The 25,157-nt window shown below is 33.1% G+C and overlaps 1 protein-coding gene across 1 annotated transcript in view; it reads right to left on the reverse strand.

Moving 5' to 3' along the window:
- Positions 1-10,611: 10,611 nt before the first annotated feature.
- LOTGIDRAFT_173233 (hypothetical protein) overlaps positions 10,612-25,157 on the reverse strand; it is a gene marked incomplete at both ends in the record, with an annotated part of 90,802 nt that continues 76,256 nt past the window's right edge. The window contains 15 exons of the mRNA XM_009050694.1: positions 10,612-10,977; positions 15,845-16,385; positions 16,729-16,898; positions 17,353-17,652; positions 17,796-17,923; positions 18,318-18,498; positions 19,074-19,288; positions 20,629-20,788; positions 21,220-21,318; positions 21,706-21,807; positions 22,553-22,797; positions 22,946-23,258; positions 23,743-23,927; positions 24,322-24,507; positions 24,839-25,029. Coding sequence (XP_009048942.1) covers positions 10,612-10,977; positions 15,845-16,385; positions 16,729-16,898; positions 17,353-17,652; positions 17,796-17,923; positions 18,318-18,498; positions 19,074-19,288; positions 20,629-20,788; positions 21,220-21,318; positions 21,706-21,807; positions 22,553-22,797; positions 22,946-23,258; positions 23,743-23,927; positions 24,322-24,507; positions 24,839-25,029 — 3,382 coding nt within the window. The remainder of the gene's footprint in view (positions 10,978-15,844; positions 16,386-16,728; positions 16,899-17,352; positions 17,653-17,795; positions 17,924-18,317; positions 18,499-19,073; positions 19,289-20,628; positions 20,789-21,219; positions 21,319-21,705; positions 21,808-22,552; positions 22,798-22,945; positions 23,259-23,742; positions 23,928-24,321; positions 24,508-24,838; positions 25,030-25,157) is intronic.

A 25,157-nucleotide genomic window follows, 5' to 3' on the forward strand; every position in this document is an offset into this window, starting at 1 on the left:
AAAAAATGAAATTCTGAACACAGCACTTTAATTGTAAGAGAACTACATTTCTAAATACCATTCTTGAATTGAAATATGTAAGGTGATAATCGTAACAAATATAATCCTTACAGTATGCAAAGTTAAAAAATTCTGCTCATGAAATTTTGGATTTTTGGTGACATAATTTCTTCTAAGAAGTTTATGTATTTCAAGCCTTGGAATCAGTTGTCAAATTTTAAACATGACCATACTTTTGACCTTATTCACGCGTCAGCCATATTGAATTCAGAATGAAGCTCAAAACGCTGGTGTCTCTGCATAAAATTGTCACCTTGGCGTCTTTAACGCCACCTTCTCCAATCCTAGTAACTCGAAACTAATCATATTTTACATCATTAATATCAGAATTGATTAAGCTAAGCAATGACATATCAGATGAATTTTACCTTCAACATTTCTGAGAAAAGGTAGTATTAAGCCCATTTCCTCGCTGTTGATCGTGTCTTTGTGATGTCACATTATTTATTCCTTCTAATGATGTCACCATCTTTTCAATGGATGCCGTAATTTGCGTTATGAACCTCGCTTTCAGTGTCTCAAAAATGAGGCGTGAATAAGGTCTATTCTTTTATTCTATCTATTTTACTATGTGTATATAAAGATCTTTGGTGTATATTGAGTTAGTAATATTGTTTTGTTTGTTAATGTGTGAATGAATGGGTGTGATTTGTAATTTTTGTCTAATGTAATGATATTTAGATTATGTAAGTTCCTCGGAGATATTTTCATCAAAATGTTTGGATGTATTCCGCCTCTCACAAAAGTTTTTGATAGCACACAGCTATTAATGAATTAGGCTGATGGAAATTTAGCTTGTTGGAAATTATTTTAAGTGTAGTCTACTGTCATGCAGTCTCTGATTAAAATAAGGCAATGGCACAAGCAATAAGACCTATTTTGGACACTAAGATATGTCACGATTCGATATGTAAATGTCATCTGTAGTAGATTGGTTGTCAAATTTGATGCTAAGGAGTCTCGAGTTTTAAATGTGCTAAAGGTGGACATTTTAAAGGGATTGTACAGAGGTTGACACAATTTATGTGTATTAGTGACACCGATAAAATTAATTTGCACCATTCCAATTTTCAATCAGACATCTATGGTTCCTGCAATTCCACTAAAACTAAGTGTTTTACATCACTTATTGCGAAGGGCCTTATGTGATAAAGGCATGTTTTGGGATTAGACGTCTGATTGAAAAATTGGAATGGTGCAAATTGATGATGTCAGTGTCCCTGATACACGTAAAAATTTATAAAACCTCTTAAGGCTACCATGACAGTTTGGCCACTGAATTGCCTGTCCAGAGCCCAATTGTTTTTTAGAAAAACTGGTAATTTTGATAATTTGTATAAATCATGCTGAACATGTCAATATAACTATTAGGTAAATCTAAGGACATAGGGAGTCTTCAGTCACCCATTTACAGCCCTTAAGAAGTATTGTCATCTATGGTTCCCATTTTCCCTGCATTCTTATGTCCCTAGCCAGTGATTCAATATTATTTGTCATATTGACCAAAACTAATCATAAAAGCATATTTTGTTGCATGCCTGTTATTATTTTTTTTTTGTTTTGCTAAAACAAAGCCAATTTAACTGATATTTTGGAAAAGGATTTTAATTCATCTTTTCAAAAGAATTATTTTCCTCAGAAGATCAGGATCAATTTTATCCTCGAAATTTAGTGAAGCCTTTATTCATTATTGGGCAAAGAATAGATCAGTTCCAGATTCCCTGAGTAAGGATTCCTTTTAAGGAATTTTTTTTTTTCATTCGGAAGCTGAAAAATTAACAGGTCCTAATTTTGTAAAGTTTTTTAATCCAGTTAAATATGGCTATTTAGCAGTTTATCTTTCTGTTATGTTTCTATCCGGTGAGGGTGTGTTTTGTTTATGTTTTTGTTTCATTTTTACACATACATTCCTTTATATATAGGTGCTGTTTATTACAAAACCACATTATTAAACTGTGTCAAAAATAGGATCAGAGATATAGTAATAGGATCAGGGAATTAGTAATAGAATCAGAGATATAGTAATAGGATCAGAGATATAATAATAGGATCAGAGAATTAGTTATAGAATCAGAGAATTAGTAATAGAATCCGAGATATAGTAATAGAATCAGAGATATAGTAATAGGATCAGAGAATTAGTTATAGAATCAGAGAATTAGTAATAGAATCAGAGATATAGTAATAGAATCAGAGATATAGTAATAAATCAGAGATATAGTAATAGGATCAGAGAAATAGTTATAGAATCAGAGAAATAGTTATAGAATCAGAGAATTAGTTATAGAATCAGAGAAATAGTAATAGGATCAGAGAATTAGTAATAGAATCAGAGATATAGTAATAGGATCAGAGAATTAGTTATAGAATCAGAGAAATAGTAATAGAATCAGAGATATAGTAATAGGATCAGAGAATTAGTTATAGAATCAGAGAAATAGTAATAGAATCAGAGATTTAGTAATAGGATCAGAGAATTAGTAATAGAATCAGAGAATTAACAAATTAGGTCAGAAATTGATGGGTTAAAGAGAATTGGTAATGTATTAGAGAATAAGTAATAGAATTGGAGAATATAGTAATATATCAGATAATTTGTAATGGGAGCAATAGATTAATACTAGGATCAGATGATTAGTAATAGCATCAGGGAAATAGTAATAGCATCAGATGAATAGTAATAGCATCAGATGAATAGTAATAGGATAGTGATACTATAATGGGATCACAGATCGTAATTGGATCAGAGAAAGAGTAATTGTGTCATAGAAAGATTAGTATTGGCAACAGAGAAAGAGTAATTGTGTCAGAGAATTAGTAATATACAGAAATAGTAAAATAGCATCAGATCATTATTTGGGTTAGAGCATTCGTAATTGTCAGAGAATTAGTAATAGCATCATAGAAAATTAGTAATTGCATCAGAAAAAGAGTCATTGTGTCAGAGAAAGAGTACTAATTATTTGGGTTAGAGCATTTGTAATTTTCAGAGAAATAGCAATAGAATCATAAAAAATTAGTAATAGCATCAGATAATTATTTGAACAAAAATTAAGTTTACGAAATGAAAATTCCATTTCCAATTTTTTGAATTCACTTTATCTGCCACTGCAATTACACTTGAAATGTGTGTGAATATAATTGAATATTATATAAATAGTGAGATTAGTAATGAAAATAACACCCAAGTACTTCAAACAAGAACAGACTCTAGTCTAGTGTTTCTATAACACTTTTATCATAACATGTTCTCTCTTACAAAACAAACATTTCAGTCAGGGTAGAGGCTACAAATAGATCTTAATACATAAACAACTAGCTTTATAGTTTCAACAAATCTGCTAGTTTACTTTTTCTAAGTCATAAAACATACTTGCTGGATTTTAATGTTACACTCTATGCAGTCATTAGAAAGGTTTTTGCAGCATTTTTTCAGTCACGTTATTGACTGAATTAAAATAAAGTTATGAAGTTAATAATGCACACATAAACATAAATACATCAAGATAAAACTTATTTTTTTGTCACCTTATTTTATTAAAGGGATTGTAAAAAGGTTTTCTAAATTTTGTATGTGTATCATGGACATCAATTTCCACCATTCAAATTTACAATCAGAAAGAATCATTCTGTGTCAATGGACATCTTCTGAATACCCAGTGTTAGTTTTGTTGATCTTATTGACTTTATCAGCATAAACGAACACATCCAAAATAAAGCATAAACGAACACATCCAAAATAAAGCATAAACAAACACATCCAAAATAAAGCATAAACAAACACCTAAAGCATAAACAAACACATCCTCACCTTCACCATTTGTATTGTTATATTGTTGAGTTATTTTTTTCTGAATTTTGAACAATGCACCTTTTTCAGGGATCTGTGGTCCCAGTGGAACAACAGTGGGTCAATCGCATGCATGTTTCTGAAGCTAACACGGAGCAGCCCCCCTGTACCACGCCTGTACTGTCACTCCAAACACCATCCAACAAGCCAACCACAACAGTTGCTAGTGTCATACCAAAACCTCAACAAGCAGTCGCTCTGAGTCGACGAACCTATCCCAATCCAACAATTCTCGTCAAGCATGGTAACAAAGTTCAAAGAATCATGGTAACGGGAAACACTGCTCCCACACAATATGGTCCCACAGCTCAATACGGAAATCTGGCCTGGCCCGTTGAACCTGCTGATTCATATGATCCCAGCAGTGGACAGCGTCCAGCCAAAATTAAGCATTTGAGCATTTAAACTTGAATTTTTTGAACAGTTGATCAAACCCTCAATAGGCCTATACTCATCTTCGGATAAAACTTCGAATCCGAAATTGTTTTTTTGAAATTCTTTGTAATTTTGAATTATATATACACCGAAAAACGAGATTGTTGATTTTTCGATGCTTTCTTCGTGTGAATATGAAATGATATGTTTCAAAAATCATTACAAAGTTCTTATAAAAATTATTGAAAAGGGAATTTTCGATACATAGATATTATTTGGCTTCTAAGAACTGTTTTTTCCCTTGATCTGATTTTTTTATTCCGAATCCAATATATTATATTTGAATTAATTCTGCGATTTATATATTTTAAGAATCGATGTATATTTGTGACTTATAGAAAATTACCTCATTCTTTGTTCGTTAAATTTTGTTGATTTTGAAAAGAAAGTATAGTTGTTAAAATCGTAAAAATCAAACAATCATTTTAGTGGTATCATTTGAATTCAACTTAAACATGTTTTTGGTTTGAAATTGATCAGAAAATTCAATATTGAAGACGCCTAAGTAATGTGTCTTTGGAAAAAGTGTATTGATTTCAAATTGTTCTATTTGTTCTCGCCCAGGAATACGAACTAGCTCGGAATGATTCAAAGTATGACGTGTTCCGTGTATCATTGACATTCTAGGAAGAAAAGTTTCATTAAAGGGACAGATGCGCCATTTTTTTGACCAATCATACTTAACTCTCAGAAAGTAATTTTTTTGGCTAGGCCGATCAGTAATAGCGTTCACAGCTCACCGTCAAATTTTGAACCTTCAATTCATGTGCGTCCAGAATTATCCACGTTTGGAAGTTTAATAGATGAGGCGTCTTTTCTTGAGACACTGCCATATATAGAAAAGACATCTATAGAAATAAGAAAAATTCCTAGTAATTTTGAAGGAATATTATTCGATTTCCGTACATTAGTATTTCTTAAGACTACACATATTCAAGACTCAAATCAACCATCCATAATGGAGCATCTGTCCTTTTAAGCCACTTTATAATCCGAGTCTAGTTCAGTTTTCTAGGCTTATCATTGTTTGTGCTTTTGTCATGTTTAATTATTTGTCAGCACTGTTACATTTTAATATTTTAATGTTCATAAAATATGCATTCTGTTTTCTGTCTAATATTGGAGATTTCATGCTTTGTGGGTCACTCTTTTTGGAAGTCGTCTTGTTCGGATTACAATCGGAGTTGATTAAAGAGATTGTAAAGAGGTTTTTAAATTTTTTATGTGTATTAAGAATACTGATAGTATCAATTTGTACAATCCAATTTTCAATCAGACATCCGTGGTTCCTGCAATTCCACTAAAACTAAATGTATCACCCAAAGACTTTGCGATTTGTGACATCATAAAATGCATAGTTTTAGTGGAATTGCAGGAACCACAGATGTCTGATTGAAAATTGGAATTGTGCACATTGAGTGGTGCATGCTATCAGTGTCCCGATACACAGAAAACCACTTTATAAACCCTTTAGACTATTTAGTCTTACTTTCAGATGAATTTTACCTTCACACATTTTTGAGAAGGGGCAGTTTAAAGTCAATTTAGAGGCTGTTGATCGATTGTTTAGTGACGTTTTATAGGTTATTCATTCAAACGACGTTGCTATCTTATCAATGAATGATGTTATTTGCATTATGAACCTCGCGTGAATAAGGTCCATTGCATGATGATTTACTACATGTCTGTTCATGAATTTTATATTGAAAACTGTCATTCATTTTTCAATGCATCTTTCTGGAGGTAGTCTTACGTATCTGGTCTAGAAACATTTTCCTAAAGAGTGGCCCAACATTTTCCTGCGATTCCGTTCTTATTTCATCTTATTAACTTAACAGGGTGATGGACATAAAACATTCCCTTTCTTCTGATAGCAATATTTCAAAGATAAAAAGTTTTATGACTTAATGAAAAATCGAATTCAAAAGTCGGAAAGCTTAAGGGATAAATATATTTGTACCTGTGCCCATATTTTTGCTACTAGACAAGTTTGGTTTAGATTCAAACCTTTATCTTAATGCAGTTATCACCAGTGCCCAAACCGTCCATATATTTATTGTGCCAAACCATTGGCAGATTACTGCCTTATTGACCGTCCAGCAGGGTTGTTGATTTTAGAAATTACCAACGGAACATTTTTACACTTTAAAAGCAAGAATTTGTACTAATTTTCATCGTGAATTCATAAATTCCAGAAAAATGGCACATTTGCATAGTAAATTTAAGCCAGACATTTTAGAGTTCATACATGACCGGCAAATACAGATAATTCAACAGCCCTGCGTTTCAGATATCATAGTCTATATATTTGTTATTTTGCTTTTTTTGTTATGTTTTTTTTTCTGTTAAATAATGATCACGGCCATCATATATTGCAATTTTTGGAAAGTTGTTGTTCAGAACTGGTTCAGTCAAATGCATAATGTGGGGTTTTTGTCACGGTCTCCGATATATTTAAGTTTTGTCTTTTCTTTTGTACATAATCTTACCTGAACAAACTGAGCCAATGCTTATGTACAAGGCCAGAAATTTGTGAATATTGGGCAATATTATGTTAAAAGTAGAAGATTTTCTTTAGAGAAATCGAAATTGTAACACATATTGAGTTTTTGTTTTAAGCTTGTCTTGAGCTGTATTTACATGTGTACACAAACTCAAACTGGACAAGAGAAAATTTGATCCAAAACCACAAGTCTTATTACATGTGTCTGCTATTTTCAAAACCTCCATAATTGCAAGCGATTTTTTTGCGTCTAGGGACAGCTGGCAGGTGAAAAAATGCAGAAATTCCCTTTATGGCATCATTTTTCATTTGTTTCCTGACCCTCTTTTTGTTGATGATTTTGCAGAATCATCGTATAGACACATGAAAGCAAGTTTTGAGTTTGAATTGCACTTACGGACATATGTAATCACATATGTAATCGCAGCTTTGGATCAAAAACATTTGGAATTGTGGAGATTGTGTAGATTGCTCACTCAATTTAAGTTCATATGATGAGAAGATTTCAGGGTATAATAATGTGTTTTTTTTTTGTTTCTATTTATTTTTCTTTGGTTGTGACATATTCTATACAGGGAGTTAGATATATTTATTTTATTATTTATTTTTCTGTCTCGAAATATTTAAAGAATTTGCCATTTTAGTTTTGCTTTAAAGCAGATCGGGTTTTTGCTGTTTTGACAAGCAGAAGTAAACCAGGGCTGTTAGCTATTTTGACATGCAGAAATAAAGCCAGCCTCGACCAACACAAAATTTAGAATTAAATTTGTCATTTTCTTTAAATTCTATATTTATTATATCTATTTCTGAGTCTAAATATTTTAAACATAATTTGATAAACATGTAGTCTTAAATCATAATTTTGTACGTTTTGATTGTGAAATTCCCAAAACTAAACATCTAAAGAAAAAAATGTGACTAATGATGTGCCGAATTTGAAAAGATGCCAAAAAGTCTTGAAAGAATGATTTAAAGCCACAAGCTTCAAGAATCTATGCAAACAATTCACATTACTCTAGGCAAATTTTTCCTACTTGCTTTATGTGCCTGGCTTCTGCAATTTAAAGGTATACTACCTCTTAGGATGACCAAAAAAATTGCAATTTTTAAACTTGGTTAAAAGGAGTCTTTGTTCATCAGTGAACTTATCTGGTGTCATAACTATATAACAGAATCTCTCTATAATCTAATAAATCTATAAAACTAAGTAATAATTCATTAAACTCTGAAAGTTTCTTAGTTGTTGCAAGAAATATTTAGTTTAATGAATATATTGTCTTATATAGAGATTCTATTAGTCATGGTACCTGGTAAGTCTAACTGGTGAATATATACTCTTATTAACCAAGTTTGAGAATAAAATTTTGTGTCTATTCTAAGAGTTAGTGTTCCTTTAAATAATTTTTTGAAGTAATAGTGTTTGTGTAGGTTTATTTTAAACCATTGTAATTTGTATGTGTGACATTATGTTGTTGATATAACAGAAATGATAAGTGTTGGATGAAAGGGATCATAATAGATTTTGCCTGATTATTGAAAAATATAAAAAATGAAAAAAAAAGCTTATTATTCTTATGGCCAAATTTGAAAAGATATTCGAATTTATTTTGTTAATAAAATGTGCTTATAAAATATTAAAAATGTCAACCACATGTAACTAATGGTTTAAATTTTACGAAAAAATTACCTAAATTTGATAATTATTATAAATGATGGTAAAAATTTGAGGAGAAAACTTTCAAGTTGAATTTCTATATTATATCATGTTATAAATGCTATGTCATTGATATACTATCTGTTCTGTTAGGTCCCATTCCTGAAAACTTGAAAATCCAAAAATCAGTAAGTTACAGAATATTTTGTTCGTAAAAACTTGAAATTCTTCAAAATGTTTTCAAGTAGAAATTGATTTAAAACTGATATGAAGGGATTTTGAGTTTCCTAGAATGAGGACCAAATATAATAATTAATGAATGCCTTTTCATTGTGAAAACCATAATATTTCATCAATGTATATTACTCATTTTATTGTCTGAAGATTATTAGTGTGAGCTCTGTTATTGGATTATGTATGATAAAACTATGTATGATTGATAATAAATGTAATATGTGTAACTGTAAATAAGTTTTGAAACAGAAGGGCAATACTTCAAAACAGGAGAGAAATTATGGTCTTATGGCCTATATGCATGAAAAATGTCAAATTATTTTCTGTTCTGTTCGATCTGATTTTTGTTCATGAAAATTTATGCTGGGTCTTTTTTTAATCTTTTGTACATATAATATTTGTTTGTAAATATTGACCTATGTTCCTGGCACTATTCCTAAAGCAATCTTGGCATCCTAGAAACTCATCTTCCAACACTGTTTTTATCTCTGATCTTGTTTGAAAATATTTCTCTTTTCTTGTTGTCATCTTTGTTCATGGATGATTTGATCTTGTCTGGGTCTAAATGTTCTTTTTAAGATGTTAATATTCATGAATAAAGATAAAATCTAAATATTCATGAATAAAGATAAAATCTAAATATTCATGAATAAAGATAAAAACTAAATTTATAGAAATCACATCTAATTATTCATGAATAAAGATCAAATCTAAATATTTGTGAGCAAGAGAGCTTGTGTCTTCATCTCTGCTACTCAAAAAAATACTGCACAGACCTGCCTTTTTTGCTTATGGGTTTGAAATAATATATAACTATTTCCATGAAGATAATACATTGTATAAATTATAATCACTATATAAACAATTATCACAGATTATTCATAAATAAATCACATAATATAAAAATTAAGCAGTTCAAATACAGGAAAAATTCAGCAATACAAAATGAATAAACCTCTTCTGAGGTCATTTTCATTTTTTAAAATTTGGTTTAAACAGTAAAATACTGTAATATTATTTGTAATACTATACAGTTGATTTTGGCAATATTTTATGATAGGTAGTACATCTAAATTAAACTGAATTGTATCTGTACTGAATTAAATGGTAACAATACTGCAATAATATTTATTAGGCTCTTTGGGATAAACATCAGAGGCCTAATTCTAGAAATCTAAAGATGATTTTAGTATTGCAATCATCTGATTGGTCAATCACTAAAATTGTAAAATTATTGTCCAATCAGATTACTCTATTTCTTTACATCTGGATTTTATCTTATTTTGTCAGAATAAGGCAGACCTAATTCAGAGAACTTCTACAAAATTTAACACAAGACAAAATTAGATAATTCATAAGTTATAGGTGGATTCCGCTTTTTTTGGTAAAACATTTTCATTATCAAAAACATTGTAAATTATACCTGAAAATATTTCTAAATTATGTTATTTATATCTATGTATCTACTTAATCAAATTGAATTTTTTTTAAAAAGGTTAATTAAAAACAGAGAGTACTAATTGTTAATAAAGCAGTTTGACCTAGTTTTGATGCTTAGCTTTATAATGGCTTGTTATATTTAGTTGAAACCTTTAGAATACATAGGAGACATATTTCTCTACAATTAACCGTTTATTTTACTCTCAAGTCCATACAGTAGTTTTTTTAACCTCTTTCAAACAGCAAAATTAACATTAAAATTTATGTAAACTATTTTAATAGTTTTGACGTTAATAAATTAATGGCTGAATTTTTTTTACTTAAAACTTTCAAATAGGTTAAGAGACACATTTCTCTAGATTGTGGTGTATAGTTTTCACAAATTTGAGCAAAAAAAAAATTAAGACCAAATAAAAAGCGGAATGCCCCTTTAAGTTACTTAGAAATAGAGTTATATGTAAAATTAGTTGATATAAAAATTCGTTTATGTTTCCAAAATAGGTCTGGAAACAGAGTAGGAAGGTCTATGGTGCACACTGCATTTTCACTGCACTGATTTGAGTGCTCCACAGAAGAAAACACAGAGCATTTAAATATTTCATTTTTCACGTCTAGACTCTCCTCTTTAATGACTGGTTTGATCCAGACTGGTGGTAGGTCTTGACATTCTTGACTACCAGTCTCTGTATCAGGTATGAGAAATGATCTGGATGCATCCCAGGTGGCATTATGAAGGGTCAGTCCTGTTACAAAAACTCCTGACTTGGGAGAGATGGAGGGAGAAAAATCAACGGGCATGACCTGAAAAGAGAAAATGATAATCATAAGACATTCAAAAATTTGTACAGAAATGAGATATTCAAGTGAATCTGAATCTGCCAATTATGGTTATGATAAAATACAGGGAAATATACAGCATATCTAATTGTGGCCTTTGAAGGGATTGTAAAGAGGTTTCTATATTTTTTCATGTGCATCAGGGACACATGTGATAAAGCATAATTTTGCAATTAGTGACATCATCAAACACTTGAGTTTTAGTGGAATTACAGATGTCTGATTGAAAGTTGGAACCCTTGATACACATAAAAATAAATACTTTTTCTTAAAATACTTTTCAAGTAAACCTTGTCAAAATTATTTAGGATCACTTTGAAGTTTTTTTTTTTTAGTGTAACATCATATAATTGGCCTAATTGCAAATCTAGATGCAGTTACAAATATATTGTGTTCAAATGCATTTCAAAGTTCATGTATAATATATTTCTTCAAAGAAAAACACCTGAAATTTGCACCATGTAAATCTCATCAGTACTCTAATATGGTTGGAATGCATAAAATTATAACAACTTTCTTCATTCTATAAATAGTGCAACTAATGGTGAGTATGATATGCCATTGATGCCCTCTGTGCACTGTGCACATGATCATTTGAGCTACTCTATAGTGGCTCAGTGAGTTAGACACTTGCTCGCTAACCTGAAAGTCAAGAGTTCAATAGGTCAAGGTAATACTTTTGGATTGTTCAATCTGGTTTTCCCCATGTCAATGATACAGGTAAGAGGGGCTGACATGGAAAAAGCATCTAGTCATATGGATAGAACAACACAAAGGCCCCATGTGCTATAGGCTGTGCACGTTAAAGATCCCTCGAGAGCAGGCTTATGCCGCTGTCCTGGCAAAATTTCCCTCATTGTACTCTGAATTGCGTTGCCTGTCTTCATTAGCCCACATGGTGCAGAAAAGTAGGACGTAAAACTCCATTTTATTTCTTAGGTTTTTCCCAAAAATTTTTCAGAGAATATAGCCTGACCGAATAGAACGACTTTATAATTGTTCAAAACTTTTTTATAAGACTTCAAAGCACCTCATTACCCCCCAAAAATTTCAAATTTACCACCTTGTGGGATTAATTACCCCCCCAGGTTGAAAACCCCTGGTCTACACGATATTCGGCAATTCTGCAATTAGTTTCCTATGTATAGTTACTAACAAAACTAATATGGCAAATTACTCCCATCCTGTTAGAAATAGCATAATGAGTAATGTTTTCATTCTTGTGTAGTGATGAGATTTATACCAGTTCACTGGTTCAGTACCCAGAAGTAAAATATCTCAGTGTGTAATCTGGCAACACATCTAGTGTCAGAGTACTGACTGGAATCCTATCTTACTCATCTCCAAACAATAGATAGAAAAACAATCTCACAAGACTATTTAGGTACATTTCTTACTTCACAGTAGGCTACATTGAACTACTTAGTCTTAAAGGGACAGATGGGCCATTTTGGGAGGTTGATTTTAGTCTTGAATATATGTAAATAGTCTTCAGAAGTACTAGAAATGTACGGAAATCACATAATTCCTTTAAAAATATCTGGAACTAGGAATTTCTTTTTCTATTTCTATAGTTGTCTTTTATATATATCGTGGGTGACCGCTTGAAACCTCGTATAACAATATTTTACGCGGAATTACTTTTCGAGAACGCTCATTTTGTTGAAATCTTTTTTATTATTTTTTTTATCAATGCTTTTGCTGTTTTCATCTGGTTAATTGCGAGGACTATATTCAACTTCTTTAAGAAGAGTTCCACAGAGAACCACTTAGCAGTCTGGTCTTGACTGAGAACTGAACGCTAACCACTTCTATCAACTATATTACCAAATATCACAGTTATAAAATTATAAATTAATATATATAGAAACTATTTATAAGACAGTGGACGTTAACCACTTCTATCTACTATATTACCAAATATCACAGTTATAAAGTTATAAATTAATATATATAGAAACTATTTATAAGACAGTGGACGCTAACCACTTCTATCAACTATATTACCAATTATCACAGTTATAAATTAATATATATAGAAACTATTTATAAGACAATAACCACTTCTATCAACTATATTACCAAATATCACAGTTATAAAATTATAAATTAATATATAGAAACTATTTATAAGACAATAACCACTTCTATCAACTATATTATCAAATATCACAGTTATAAAGTTATAAATTAATATATATAGAAACTATTTATTAGACAATGGACGCTAACCACTTCTATCAACTATATTACCAAATATCACAGTTATAAAGTTATAAATTAATATATATAGAAACTATTTATAAGACAATGGATGCTAACCACTTCTATCAACTATATTACCAAATATCACAGTTATAAAGTTATAAAATTAATATATATAGAAACTATTTATAAGACAATAACCACTTCTATCAACTATATTACCAAATATTACAGTTATAAAGTTAAAAATTAATATATATAGAAACTATTTATAAGACAATAACCACTTCTATCAACTATATTATCAAATATCACAGTTATAAAGTTATAAATTAATATATATAGAAACTATTTATTAGACAATGGATGCTAACCACTTATATCAACTATATTATCAAATATCACAGTTATAAAGTTATAGATTAATATATATAGAAACTATTTATAAGACAATAACCACTTCTATCACTTCTATCAACTATATTACCAAATATCACAGTTATAAAGTTATAGATTAATATATATAGCAACTATTTATAAGACAATAACCACTTCTATCATATATATTACCAAATATCACAGTTATAAAGTTAAGAATTAATATGTAGAAACTATGAACATAAAATGGTAATTTTTATCGCATTACCCCGTATTGAGCTATGTATCATATCATGACCCTTGTATTGTGATATGTGTCCTATCGTGACATGATTGACGATACCCAGCACTACTTTAAAGTAGCCTTGTGTAAAAGAGGCTCTACATTTTGTGCTTCATTTTTGGGGGCTAACTTAATCTTAGCTGCTCTCCATCCGCAATCCTAGCATCTCTCTTCAACATTTAGTGTAGAGTGTTATCATACAGTTGTATATCAATAGACAGTGTTAAAGATGTTATTAATTAGTAAAGTAACTGGTTATTAGCCTAGATCTATATATCTGATGTAATGTTGTAGGTACCTAGCAGACGCCAACTAGTTAGGCCAAGCAAATTAATTCTGCCAAGAAGGTTATTTCATTATTCTCCAAGTTGGATGAGACGATCAGGAGCAGATCTGGAAATGACTGAGCCATAGGCCAAAAATTAGAGGTGGCTCTCCAAGTCAAGACTCTTAAGCCCCTAGAGGCTGGGAGACTTGGGTGCTGCCAGAGGCCCCAAGAAGCCTACAGATGTCAGATGGCCTGAGATGAAATTTTAGCATTTCGAGGGCTTAATTTCCACTTCAAAGTAAGGCCTATCACAGATGTAAGGTCCAAAGGCCCTTCCCCAGGCCCTGTGTATTACAGGTTGTGCACGTTAAAGATCCCTTGACAGTTGGAAATTGAAAAAAGAGAAGTGACATCAGGTGTTTTGAAAAGCTTAACCATGGTCTGCTTCACACGCATCACCCACCACTATAATGATCAAAATCATGAGATACAACCAGATCAATTCATGTAAATATATTCAAACAAATATGCCAAAATGCCAGAAGCAGATTTATTGTAATTATCAAATGTGTTTGTAAAATGGAAGTGGACAGCAGACCTCAAGGAAATAGAGGCTCCTATGAAATAGCAGAAACCCTCTGGTGTCCAGGTGGATTAACCCGCCGGGGCCACTCCAGGGGCCCTTTAGCTTCGCTGCCCTGGCTTCCAAGAGATACTGAAATGAATGCAGTGGTCACTTACATCTCAAGATATGTTTCAAGATATGGAATTATTTTTTCAGAGAAACTATCTAGTAGAATGGACACATGAATTAGTCATAATGACTGTAATAGTAACAATATTTATTTATATGTTTATACCAGTATATTTCTTGAGAGTTTTTATTCCTACACCTGTTTATCACCTGTAGTATACTTCTATTACTTAGAAATAGAGAGCTGATCAAAGGGAGGCAACCTGTTGTTTTGGAAATAGATTGACTTTAGGTTTGGAAGAAATATTGTTGTGGTTTTTTTTTTCTATCCATGAGTAGGATACAATGTTATGTTACAAATTATATTTACTGCTACATTTAAAGGGGTTTTAAAGAGAATTAATTATTTTTTATGTGTATCGGGGACGCTGATAGCATCAATTTGCAACAATCCAATTTTCAATCAAACGTCTGTGGTTCCTGCAATTCTACTAGAACTAGGTTTCACATTGCGAAATTTGTTTTATCACATAAGGCCCTTTGTGAAAGTGAAGTCATTAAACAATTAGTTTCAGTAGAATTGCACTAATCACAGACAGCTGATTGAAAATTGGATTAGTGCAAATTGATGCTATCAGTGTCCCTGATACACATAAATAAGACACCAGCTAAAAAAGTTTAAGATCCTCCACCTTATAAATTGTTTCATTCGTTAGGACTCTATATCATGATGGTGCGTGTGGCACAGGAACAGTCTTGGTAGCTGATTTTTGTCACCATCATCTCGTTGCCAACAGAATTTATAATTATTAATATCAAACTAATTTGATATTTGTCAATGATTATATTATCGTCTGACATGGGGATTTTTTTGTGCCTGCAGCTGAACGGCAAAACAAACGACAAGACCCTAGTCAGCGACAAAAATCAGCGATTTTACTGTGCCTGCACCATAATTATTTACGACATGTTGAACTCAATAATATAAAAATAAATGACAAACCTGAAATTCCAATTTCAAATCAGAAACATCTTTAAATTGTTTTCTGGCGTATTGTTGTAAGAGGACATCAAACAGTCTCTCTGGATGGAAAAACACACATAAATTCACACAGGCCGGAAACTTGTCCAGATATCTTTTCAAAGTTTGTAGCTTCTCTTTCAATTCTTGTAGAGTTTGTTTTATTGTCAATGACTTACTTCTCAGTTTCCATAACAATGGGACTTCATCAGTCAGCAGAGATTTTTTCACTTCTGCTAAATCTGAGGTCAAGGTGATGTCACCTTTGACCTCTTTTGAGATCAAAGTCAAATCTGAGGTTATTTTTTCAATGAGTTTCTTGTATCCCTCCACTTCATAATGGAAATAAATGTCCAATGGGTAGATTTCATCTTTACTGGTTAGAGGAAGTTTTGGCAGATCTTGCAGCATTTCTAATAGCTGTGAAATCAAGATGGCTGACTGGTTGGTGGTTTGGGAGTTCCTGGATATGAGAAACAGTTCTGGAGCTCCAATGACTTGAATCATATCCGAATTCATTATCCTGAAATACAAAAGATAAGTTTAATTAAAGGAACAGAATCACCATTAATTTGACCAATCATACTTTAGTCTAAGAAACGTGAATATTTTTTAGCTAAGCCAATATGTAATAGTGTTTACAACTCACCGTCGAAATTTGAGCTTTCAAATCTATGTGATCTGAATTATATGCATTTGAAAGATGAAATGAAAAAAGGTTTTTTTTTAGACCTTGTCAAAAAGAAAAGACGTGTAAAGCTTATAGAAATAACAAGAGAAATTCTTAGTTTGAGATATTTTTGCAGAAATTATGCCATTTTGGAACGTTTCCAAACGTTTTAAAACTTATCTGAACTTTAGCATACCTGCTTTTCCTTGCAACCAAACTCTTTTCAGCAGACAATGGTAAACAGAAAGTACGGGCTGAGGTATCCTCTATACTGTCTAATGCTTTGTTCAGATTGGACTTCTCTGATGATTCGGAAGTTATCAGTTTCTTCAAAAGATTGGCAACACTGTTAGTATTTTCATCAAGCTAAAAAAACAAAAATATCTTAAACTAGTTGGTGCATATAATTTGATGTTTTTATGTCAAATGGATAAAGTGCTTTGGATATTTGAGATAGATACCATTTTTTACCTTTAAACAGGAAGCGGCAGTGGCTCAGTGACGCTTGCACCGCAAGGTCGAGATGATACCTTTGGATTTTTCAAGCGAGTTTCCTCTTGTCAATGATTACATAAAAATAAAACGAGTCGACTGATAATAAAGGAAAAAATAAATCACACGATAACGTGCAAACAGTAGGTAAAAGCTCCATACAATTAGAGTAAATGTAGCTACGTTTCAGGACTTATCCCTTTATCAAGCGAAAAAAACAAAAAATGCATGAAAGGTGCTATCTTTACGGAGAACATCAGTTTAGGTAGCTCAGTGAGCTAGACATTTACTCGCTAATCTGATGGTCCAGGATACACAGAATTCCTACCTCAACATTTTCTACTTCTTGTAACGAAACTTTCAACAACTCTTGGCCGATGGATTCCACGATTTTCGCATCCTGTTCATCTAGACAGTGATTTGAATAAATGTGACTGATCAGTTCAGCTGATTTGATTGGATCAGATCCAGAGACAAACAGATACTTAAATAAGCTAGAAGCAGACGCCAAATCAGTCAGTTCCCAATGATGTCTGTTGGCGAAGGCTTCGTTGCCATAGTAACTCTGATGTTGAAGGAGTGCATGATATAAGGCTAAAGACATGATTTTTCTAAATCTCTCATCAGTCTGAAAAAAGAAACAAGGTGCATCTGTAGAGGGCAGTGGTGGAGCCAAATGGGGGGGCGGAGGGGGCAGCCCCCCCCCCTCTAAGTTAAATAAGACTTATATGAATATGTATGACTAAATATGAGAAGAATGAACAACTATACCTGAGCAGCAGAGATAGCACGGGAACTATTGAGTAAGAAAGCAGCAGATCGGAATGACTTCTGTAAGGTAGATTTGAAGTTAATGGTGGTCTCACATGTTACTCTCAGACCATGCTGTACTAGTATACCTGAAACAAATTACAGATACATCATCACACCAGGATATGTTTATTTCCCTACATCAGTGGTGGTACAAGCCTCCCATGACTGGGGGTACAATTAGGGGGCAGATTCAATGGAGGGGACAACTGTCAAGGCTGAATTTAAAATGCGGCAACTCTGTGGATGGTCACACTCCAACATAAAAATGTAGCTTATTGTTTTTAAAGGGATTGTAAAGAGGTTTTCTAATTTATTATGTGTATTAGGGACTACTGCATGGTGCAAATTGATGTGGCCCCGATACACTTAAACATTTTTAAAAACCTCTTTACAATCCCTTTAAGACAGATTTACACCAAGAAATCTCCTCAATTAAATTGCAATGACTATGTGTTTTCCACAATTAGGTAGCACCCTTACCTGGTATAACCCGTCTGCCATCAATTCTAGAGGTAATCCATAATCTGAACATAGGATGTATTTTACTATTTTTAGAATGACTGGAAGGTTGAGACTGTGTGATCAGACTTCGTCCCTCCTCACTGTTGATGCTCTTCTTCTGGCATTCTGGAGATTGCAGGAATCTACTGTACACCAATTCCTGAAAAGGTAACCATTTTTATCAGATCTCGTTCATGTAAAAATAAACTATTATTAGTCAAATCAGATGTCTTAAATAAACAATTTTCTGTTTAACCTAACTTGCCATTCACATATCCAATGGTAGAACTATCCAGAAAATTGAGTCTAGAGAGTTCAGTATTCTGGCGAAAGATTCTGACAATCTTTTGGGCCAAATCACTCAAATTTCATAACCTAAGGCTTTCAATATAATCTGATAATCAAGAAAATCAGTCTAATTAAAATGAGATCAAACTTTCGTCGGGTCTAACAACAGCCCTCTTGAATATTCGTCAAATTAGCCTTCTGAACTAACTCAATGACGTCTGCTTTAACCCATCAAATTTCCACCTTCATGAGCCTTGGCATTTATTGACACAGTGTTGATCAGGTTAGGTCAAAATGTTATTTTGAAGAACTTTCAAGAAGGCTGTTGTTAAACCCTAATTTAAGGTATATTAAAACATAAAAGCTTATAAAAAAAGTTTGTCTAATTTCAATTAGAAAAGAAAAATATCCAATCAAAACTCACAAGTAATTCCAATATTGGCCTACCTTCAAAATCACCAGAAACTCTTCATCAATGTTTTCAGCAAGATGGTAGTTCTGTAGAACCAACCAATAACCATTCTGTATACAGTCATTCAGAGCATTTAATACTTCGTTTAACTCAGATTCTACTCCGAAATTAATAATACGAACTTTACCTTCCATACCTATAGTCTTAGCTAAACGTTTGACTTCATGAATAGGATTAATATACGGATGACCTAAAAAAAAATTGAGAACAGACTTTGAACATTTCTCTCATAGCTGTAGGTAAAATGATTGAATTAATCGATTATCAACATTAAGAATTTACAATTTTGATGATGGATTGTCAAATTTCATAATCGATTATAGGTCAAAGTTACATATTCTCCACTGTACCCGTTAACAAGTAGTTATCTCTTCCACATAGTTTCCCTTCAGCATAGAACACACCCACAATAAACTATAATAATATACTTCTATTACGCAAAAATAACCCATGAAATTAAGAGTTTTGGCATATTTTTAATTTAGTATTTAGAAGGTTTCTAAATTAAATTATTTTGATTATTGATTGATTATTGATCGGTAGTCTGCCAACGATAATCAATCTCAATTTGGTAATCAATACCCAGTCCTATGTAGGATGCAGTTTGATAAGTCATTAAAGATGGGTTTCGTTATTTTTTAGTGTCAAAGTAAGCAAACTATTTGATTAATTGGTGTTTCTAAGGACTTATCATATATTCTTTATCATATCATTATGTTCTTATTGCATATAATGAAGAGTCTTAACCAATTATAAATGTCAATGTAGCTTGTACATTCTAGATAAACAAAAAAGACTTTTTGACCTTTCTTGATCAGTCACTCATTAGAATTCTGCTGGTAATTCTCTTCTAATTTAGTTAATTATGAATTAATTATGGACATGTGAGACAAACTGGTATTTTTCCAAGTCATTAGAACTATTCATTTAAGTATTAGCATTAATAAAAATAAGGGAACCCATCTTTAACGTAGGCTCGATAATGGCATGCTAGTGGTAGTAAGAAGTGGTTAATGTATTCTGACTCTACCACAGTCAGATGTAATCCGGCGATCTTTAGGTATCCTATTAATAGGGATAAACCACTCCTTGGCAGGAATCTTAAGCTTTTAGAGGTGATCTGTTCTTCCAGTTTGCATTGTTGTTTACATGTACAAAAGGTTTCATGAAACACAAGACAAGTAGTTGTATTATTTCATCTAGAGACTAGTTGGCATGCCATGCAGAGTGCAATGAGAGAAATTTTGCCAAGACAGCACCATTAGCCTACTCTTTCTGATTTTCAACTGTCCAGAGATCTGTAACGTGCACAGCCTCTAGCACACTGGGCCTAGGTTTATTGTCCCATCTGATCGACATGTTGCTTTTTCCATGTCAGCCAGATTGAAAAATCCTAAGGTAGCCAGGATTAAACCCTGGGCCTTCAGGTTAGCGAGCATGCGTCTAACTCACTAAGCCACCGTGGCTCCCTATCCCACAGCAGAGGAAAACGACCTTAAATAAATCGTTAAACATTGTAGAAAAGTTTACCTGTGGTAGCTAGGTTGTGAGGTCGAGAACTAGGGAGTAAGAGTAATGTAGGTGTAAATTGGTTGGTGTAGGAATACACTGTATTGATATTATAATGATCAGCTGGTGAGACCACACTACCTAGTTCATAATTCACTATTACTTGACTTAGTTCGCTCAACTAAAATTATACAAACATAGTAAGTCAAAACTGTCTTTTAAAATATAATAATTCAAATAAGCTTGGATTTTCAAAATTAAAGGGACAGGTGAGCCATTTTGTGGGGTTGATTTGAGTCTTGAATATATGTAAATAGTCTTCACAAGTACTAGGAAATGTAAGAAAATTGTATAATTCCTTTAAAATAGGAATAAGAATATCATTCAATGTTTTTTCTTTATATCACAGAGTATCTTAAAATGATGATTGAGCTAATGAAGTGTGCAATGCCATGCAGTGTGCAATGAGGGAAATTTTGCCAGGACAGCCAGGATTGAACCCTGGACCTCCAGGTAGCGAGCAAGTGTCTAACTCACTGAGCCACAGTGGCTCCCAATGGAGCCAAACCAAAGAAACAATTTGATTTGCACGAAGAAAAATAATCAACGTACCCTTTGTGGTTGAGCCATCTTCCAAATCAGACATTTCTGGAAGGCTGTCAACTCTTGAAGGTTAATTCCTGGTACTGGATTCATCAGAACTATTGGAAGCTGAAACACACATTACCTCTTTTTCACAATATAATCTATTTCCAGTATCGTATTTAGGGGTTGGGAGAATTGGGAAAGGTCTTATTTTGAAGTGAAAATTAAGCCCTCTAAATGCTCAAAATTCATCTCCGGCCCTCTGAAAATTGTCTGCTTCTCGGGGCCCTCTGGCAGTCTCCCAGCTTCAAGGTGCTTTGGCCCTTAAGGTCTTGCCTTCGAGGTCTGCCCCTGTCCATTGAAATATGAACAAAACTTTTTACAGATATTAGCTGTGGTTATTTAGTTCCGGAAAGAACCAATCCACAACAAGTCTGAACTTCACAAGAAAGGCAAGGGTTAAATTTCTATAGAATATGATTGATCATGCAAACAACAATTTTGACAAATTACCTGAAAATATTCCTTCCATTCTGTAGAAAATTCTCTGATGGAATCACACAGACCTTGTAATACTGGATGTAAAGATTCCAAAACATTTAAATCAACCCACACCTATAAGGAAGCAAAACAATTCAAATCAAAACAATTCAAAGCAAGCAAGTTTCATTAACGAGAGGAAATTTGAAAGCATCAAGTTAATGTCACCAAATGTTAGTAATAGAATAATAATTAGAATTTTGTTATAACCGCTTTGCGCTGCAATCCTATCTGGATAGCCACTTTCGCACTGCAATCCTATCTGGATAGCCACTTTCACACTGCAATCCTATCTGGATAGCCACTTTCACACTGCAATCCTATCTGGATAGCCACTTTTGCACTGCAATCCTATCTGGATAGCAGCTTTCGCACTGCAATCCTATCTGGATAGCCGATTTACTGGAAAGAACCATATTACTTTGAAGTACGAAAGGGGTATAAGTTGAAGCCTTATAAATAAAAAATCCTTATCAAGTTCTATAATTTATCAGCTATGCAATTAAAAAAATTTAAACCTCATATTGGATGCATCCAACTCTGACCTCAATTGAAAATCCAAATCCAAAACAATAACTTTCTTTCGTTTGTGGGAAAGGTTTGTAGGTAACTGAGTCTCAGCCTACAGACCACAAAGATATGTCAAATTTGTCAAAAATCGATAGTGAGGCATATTCTGCATGCTTTTTTGTCAGGGCGCCATTTTGTAAGTGTTCGTTTTGTCATCGATAGTTAACATTAATAAAGTTGTAGTTAACATCGTATCACTTTGTATTTTTATCAGTTACGTTCCTGCCAGCCTCATGAGAAAATGGCTTACCTTATTCTCAATCCACTCAGGTTTGTGTTGCAGAAGACCTGATTCATCTACTCCACATTTCTCAAACCCATTGACAAACAGACTCATTTCTTTAGTGGAAGCCTTCTGTATCATTACCATATGTTCCAGGGCCAGTAGCAGACACAATTGATTATAGTGCTCTTCAAACATCATCATTGCTGAATATTTCAAAATGGCCGATGTTGTTGCATCTGATAGTTCTTGAGCTCTAGCTGGTGTTGCCCCTGCAAAATTGAGAGGAAAATGATGATGGCAGACAATTCACCAAAATTGTAAGTCAACAAAAGCCAACTCTTTAAAGGGACAGAGATTGGTCAAAAAAATGGTGAATCTTGTCCCTTAAAGTTAGAATTACAGAAATGACCAACTCACCAACAGCACCTTTGCCTCTATCTCTGCTGGCCACAACTTGAGAGAAAATTTCAACAAATTTGTGGAAAGACATGTAGTAGCAAGGAGACAACACACTTAATTCTTTTAATATATTAAACAACATGGTGGCCTTCATCAACATTGGTACATAGTAGGTGAACTTTCCTTCAAGATGGTTGCCCATATAGCGTGTTTCTTCTAGAATGATCTTGTTTTTCTCAACATTATTTTGACAAGTAATCAAGGATTCTAACATTGTTCTGTCATCCAGTAACGGTACATCCAGATGTAGAGTCTTTTCTCTTATGATTTCCTAGAAAACAGTTAAGGGGATTATTAAAAGGTTTTCTAAATTTTGTTTGTGTATCGGAGACACTGATAGCATCAATTTGCACCGTTCCATTATTCAATCAATCACCTGCGGTCCCTGCAATTCCACTTCAACTTAGTGTTTGATGACATCACTAATCACAAGAATGCCTTACGAAATACAAGCATATTTTGTGATTAATGACATCATAAAACACTTAGTTTTAGTGGAATTGCAGGAACCACCGACGTCTGATTGAAAATAAGAATGGTTCAAATTAATGAGACAATAAACTGAGGCGAATGTGTGCTACAGGCTGGACACGTTAAAGATCCCTCGACAGTTGGAATCAAAAAAGAGAAGGCTAATACTGTCCTGGTAAAATTTCACTCATTGCACCCTGCATGGCGTTGCCTGTCTTCATTAGCCCACATGGTGCAGAAAAGTAGGACATAAGACTCCATTCAAGCTAAAATTACTAACTTACATGTTCTTTGGCTAACATTTGTCGATGTAAAATAATGTCATTTTCATTTGATCTTTTCTGTCCTTCAAATTCCTTTCGTTCCACTTTCATTGTTTCAAACAGTAGTCTGTTGATAATAGCTTCATCTGAGATAGACATGTTGATAACACACAGCCTATGCAGTGGGAAATGATGCAAACCATCACCTAAAAACAAGATTGCAATTAAAATCTGGTATAATAAAGGGTATGAATCTCCTAGGACACTATTACAGATTGGCTACGCTAAAACATTCCCGTTTCTGAGAGTAAAGTATGATTGGTCAAAAGAAATGGCGCATCTGTCTCTTTAAGAACCTAAGCTATTAAATGGAGTTAAAGCATGATAATTCAAAACAGGATTTTGGAACCATGCCCGTTTCTAGTGGGGCCCCCCTTTGAAAAATTAAGATCATTGGAATGACTCACTGAGTCACATAATTGAACTCACCTTTTAAAAAGTTTGACCCTCCCTGAGATCCTGGGCTAGCTACAGGTCTTGTTTGAAACTATTGATCAACTAGTTGTTGCTAACCGCCAAATCTCAAAATAGAGGACTCACCTTTCAAAAAAACTGGTAAAGTGGTGCTGAGATAAAGACAGAAGTCTGGGTGATATCTGAATTCAACACCAGCTACATGTACTACTCTATTACCATCTTTATCAACATAAAACTGTTTTAATAATAACCCACGGAACAGAGGATCTAGCGGCTTCCTCTCAAGATGAGTCACTAACACTGTTACACCTATTAATTCATAAATACGTAATATAGTGATAGCTGTTTGCTGAAAAAATGAATACTGAAAATTCTCATGCTTATATGAATAGCAATCCAGAAGTCCAGCAAGTCCAACAGATTTAAGATGGCCTGAGATGAATTTTGAGCATTTAGAAGGCATAATTTTCACTTCAAAACAGACCTTTCACAGGCATGAAGAGAGGATCATGGCTCAATTGTATTCCCCCTAAATACACTACTTGCGGACTATGTCTTGCCCTAAAAGCAACACCGACAGCTTTTATTGTATTTGAGCTCACATTAAGAAACCAGTGTTCGTGGCATCAAAAATACTAACCATGTACTATAGCATTAATCAGCCGACTATTTATCTGAGGATCATCTGCCTCAATAATCCATAGATTATGTTCAGGATGGTCTATAGAACTATCAGCTCGTAAATTATAATTCTTCCAACTATTGGTAACAGATGTTACTGGTCTCAACTCATCACTGTTTGTTGTTGATTGACGAGACCCCATACCACGACTGAAATTATGTAATGAGGTCAAGGTCAATTAAATCAGGTCACAGTTAATAAAAGAGGTAAAGGTCACTTAAACTAGTCCAATCTAAGCACATAAGGTTGAATTCAGTCTAAAATAAATGAAATTCAG

This window comes from Lottia gigantea (genome assembly GCF_000327385.1).
Source record: "Lottia gigantea unplaced genomic scaffold LOTGIsca_152, whole genome shotgun sequence".
NCBI classification, from domain to species: Eukaryota; Metazoa; Mollusca; class Gastropoda; family Lottiidae; genus Lottia; species Lottia gigantea.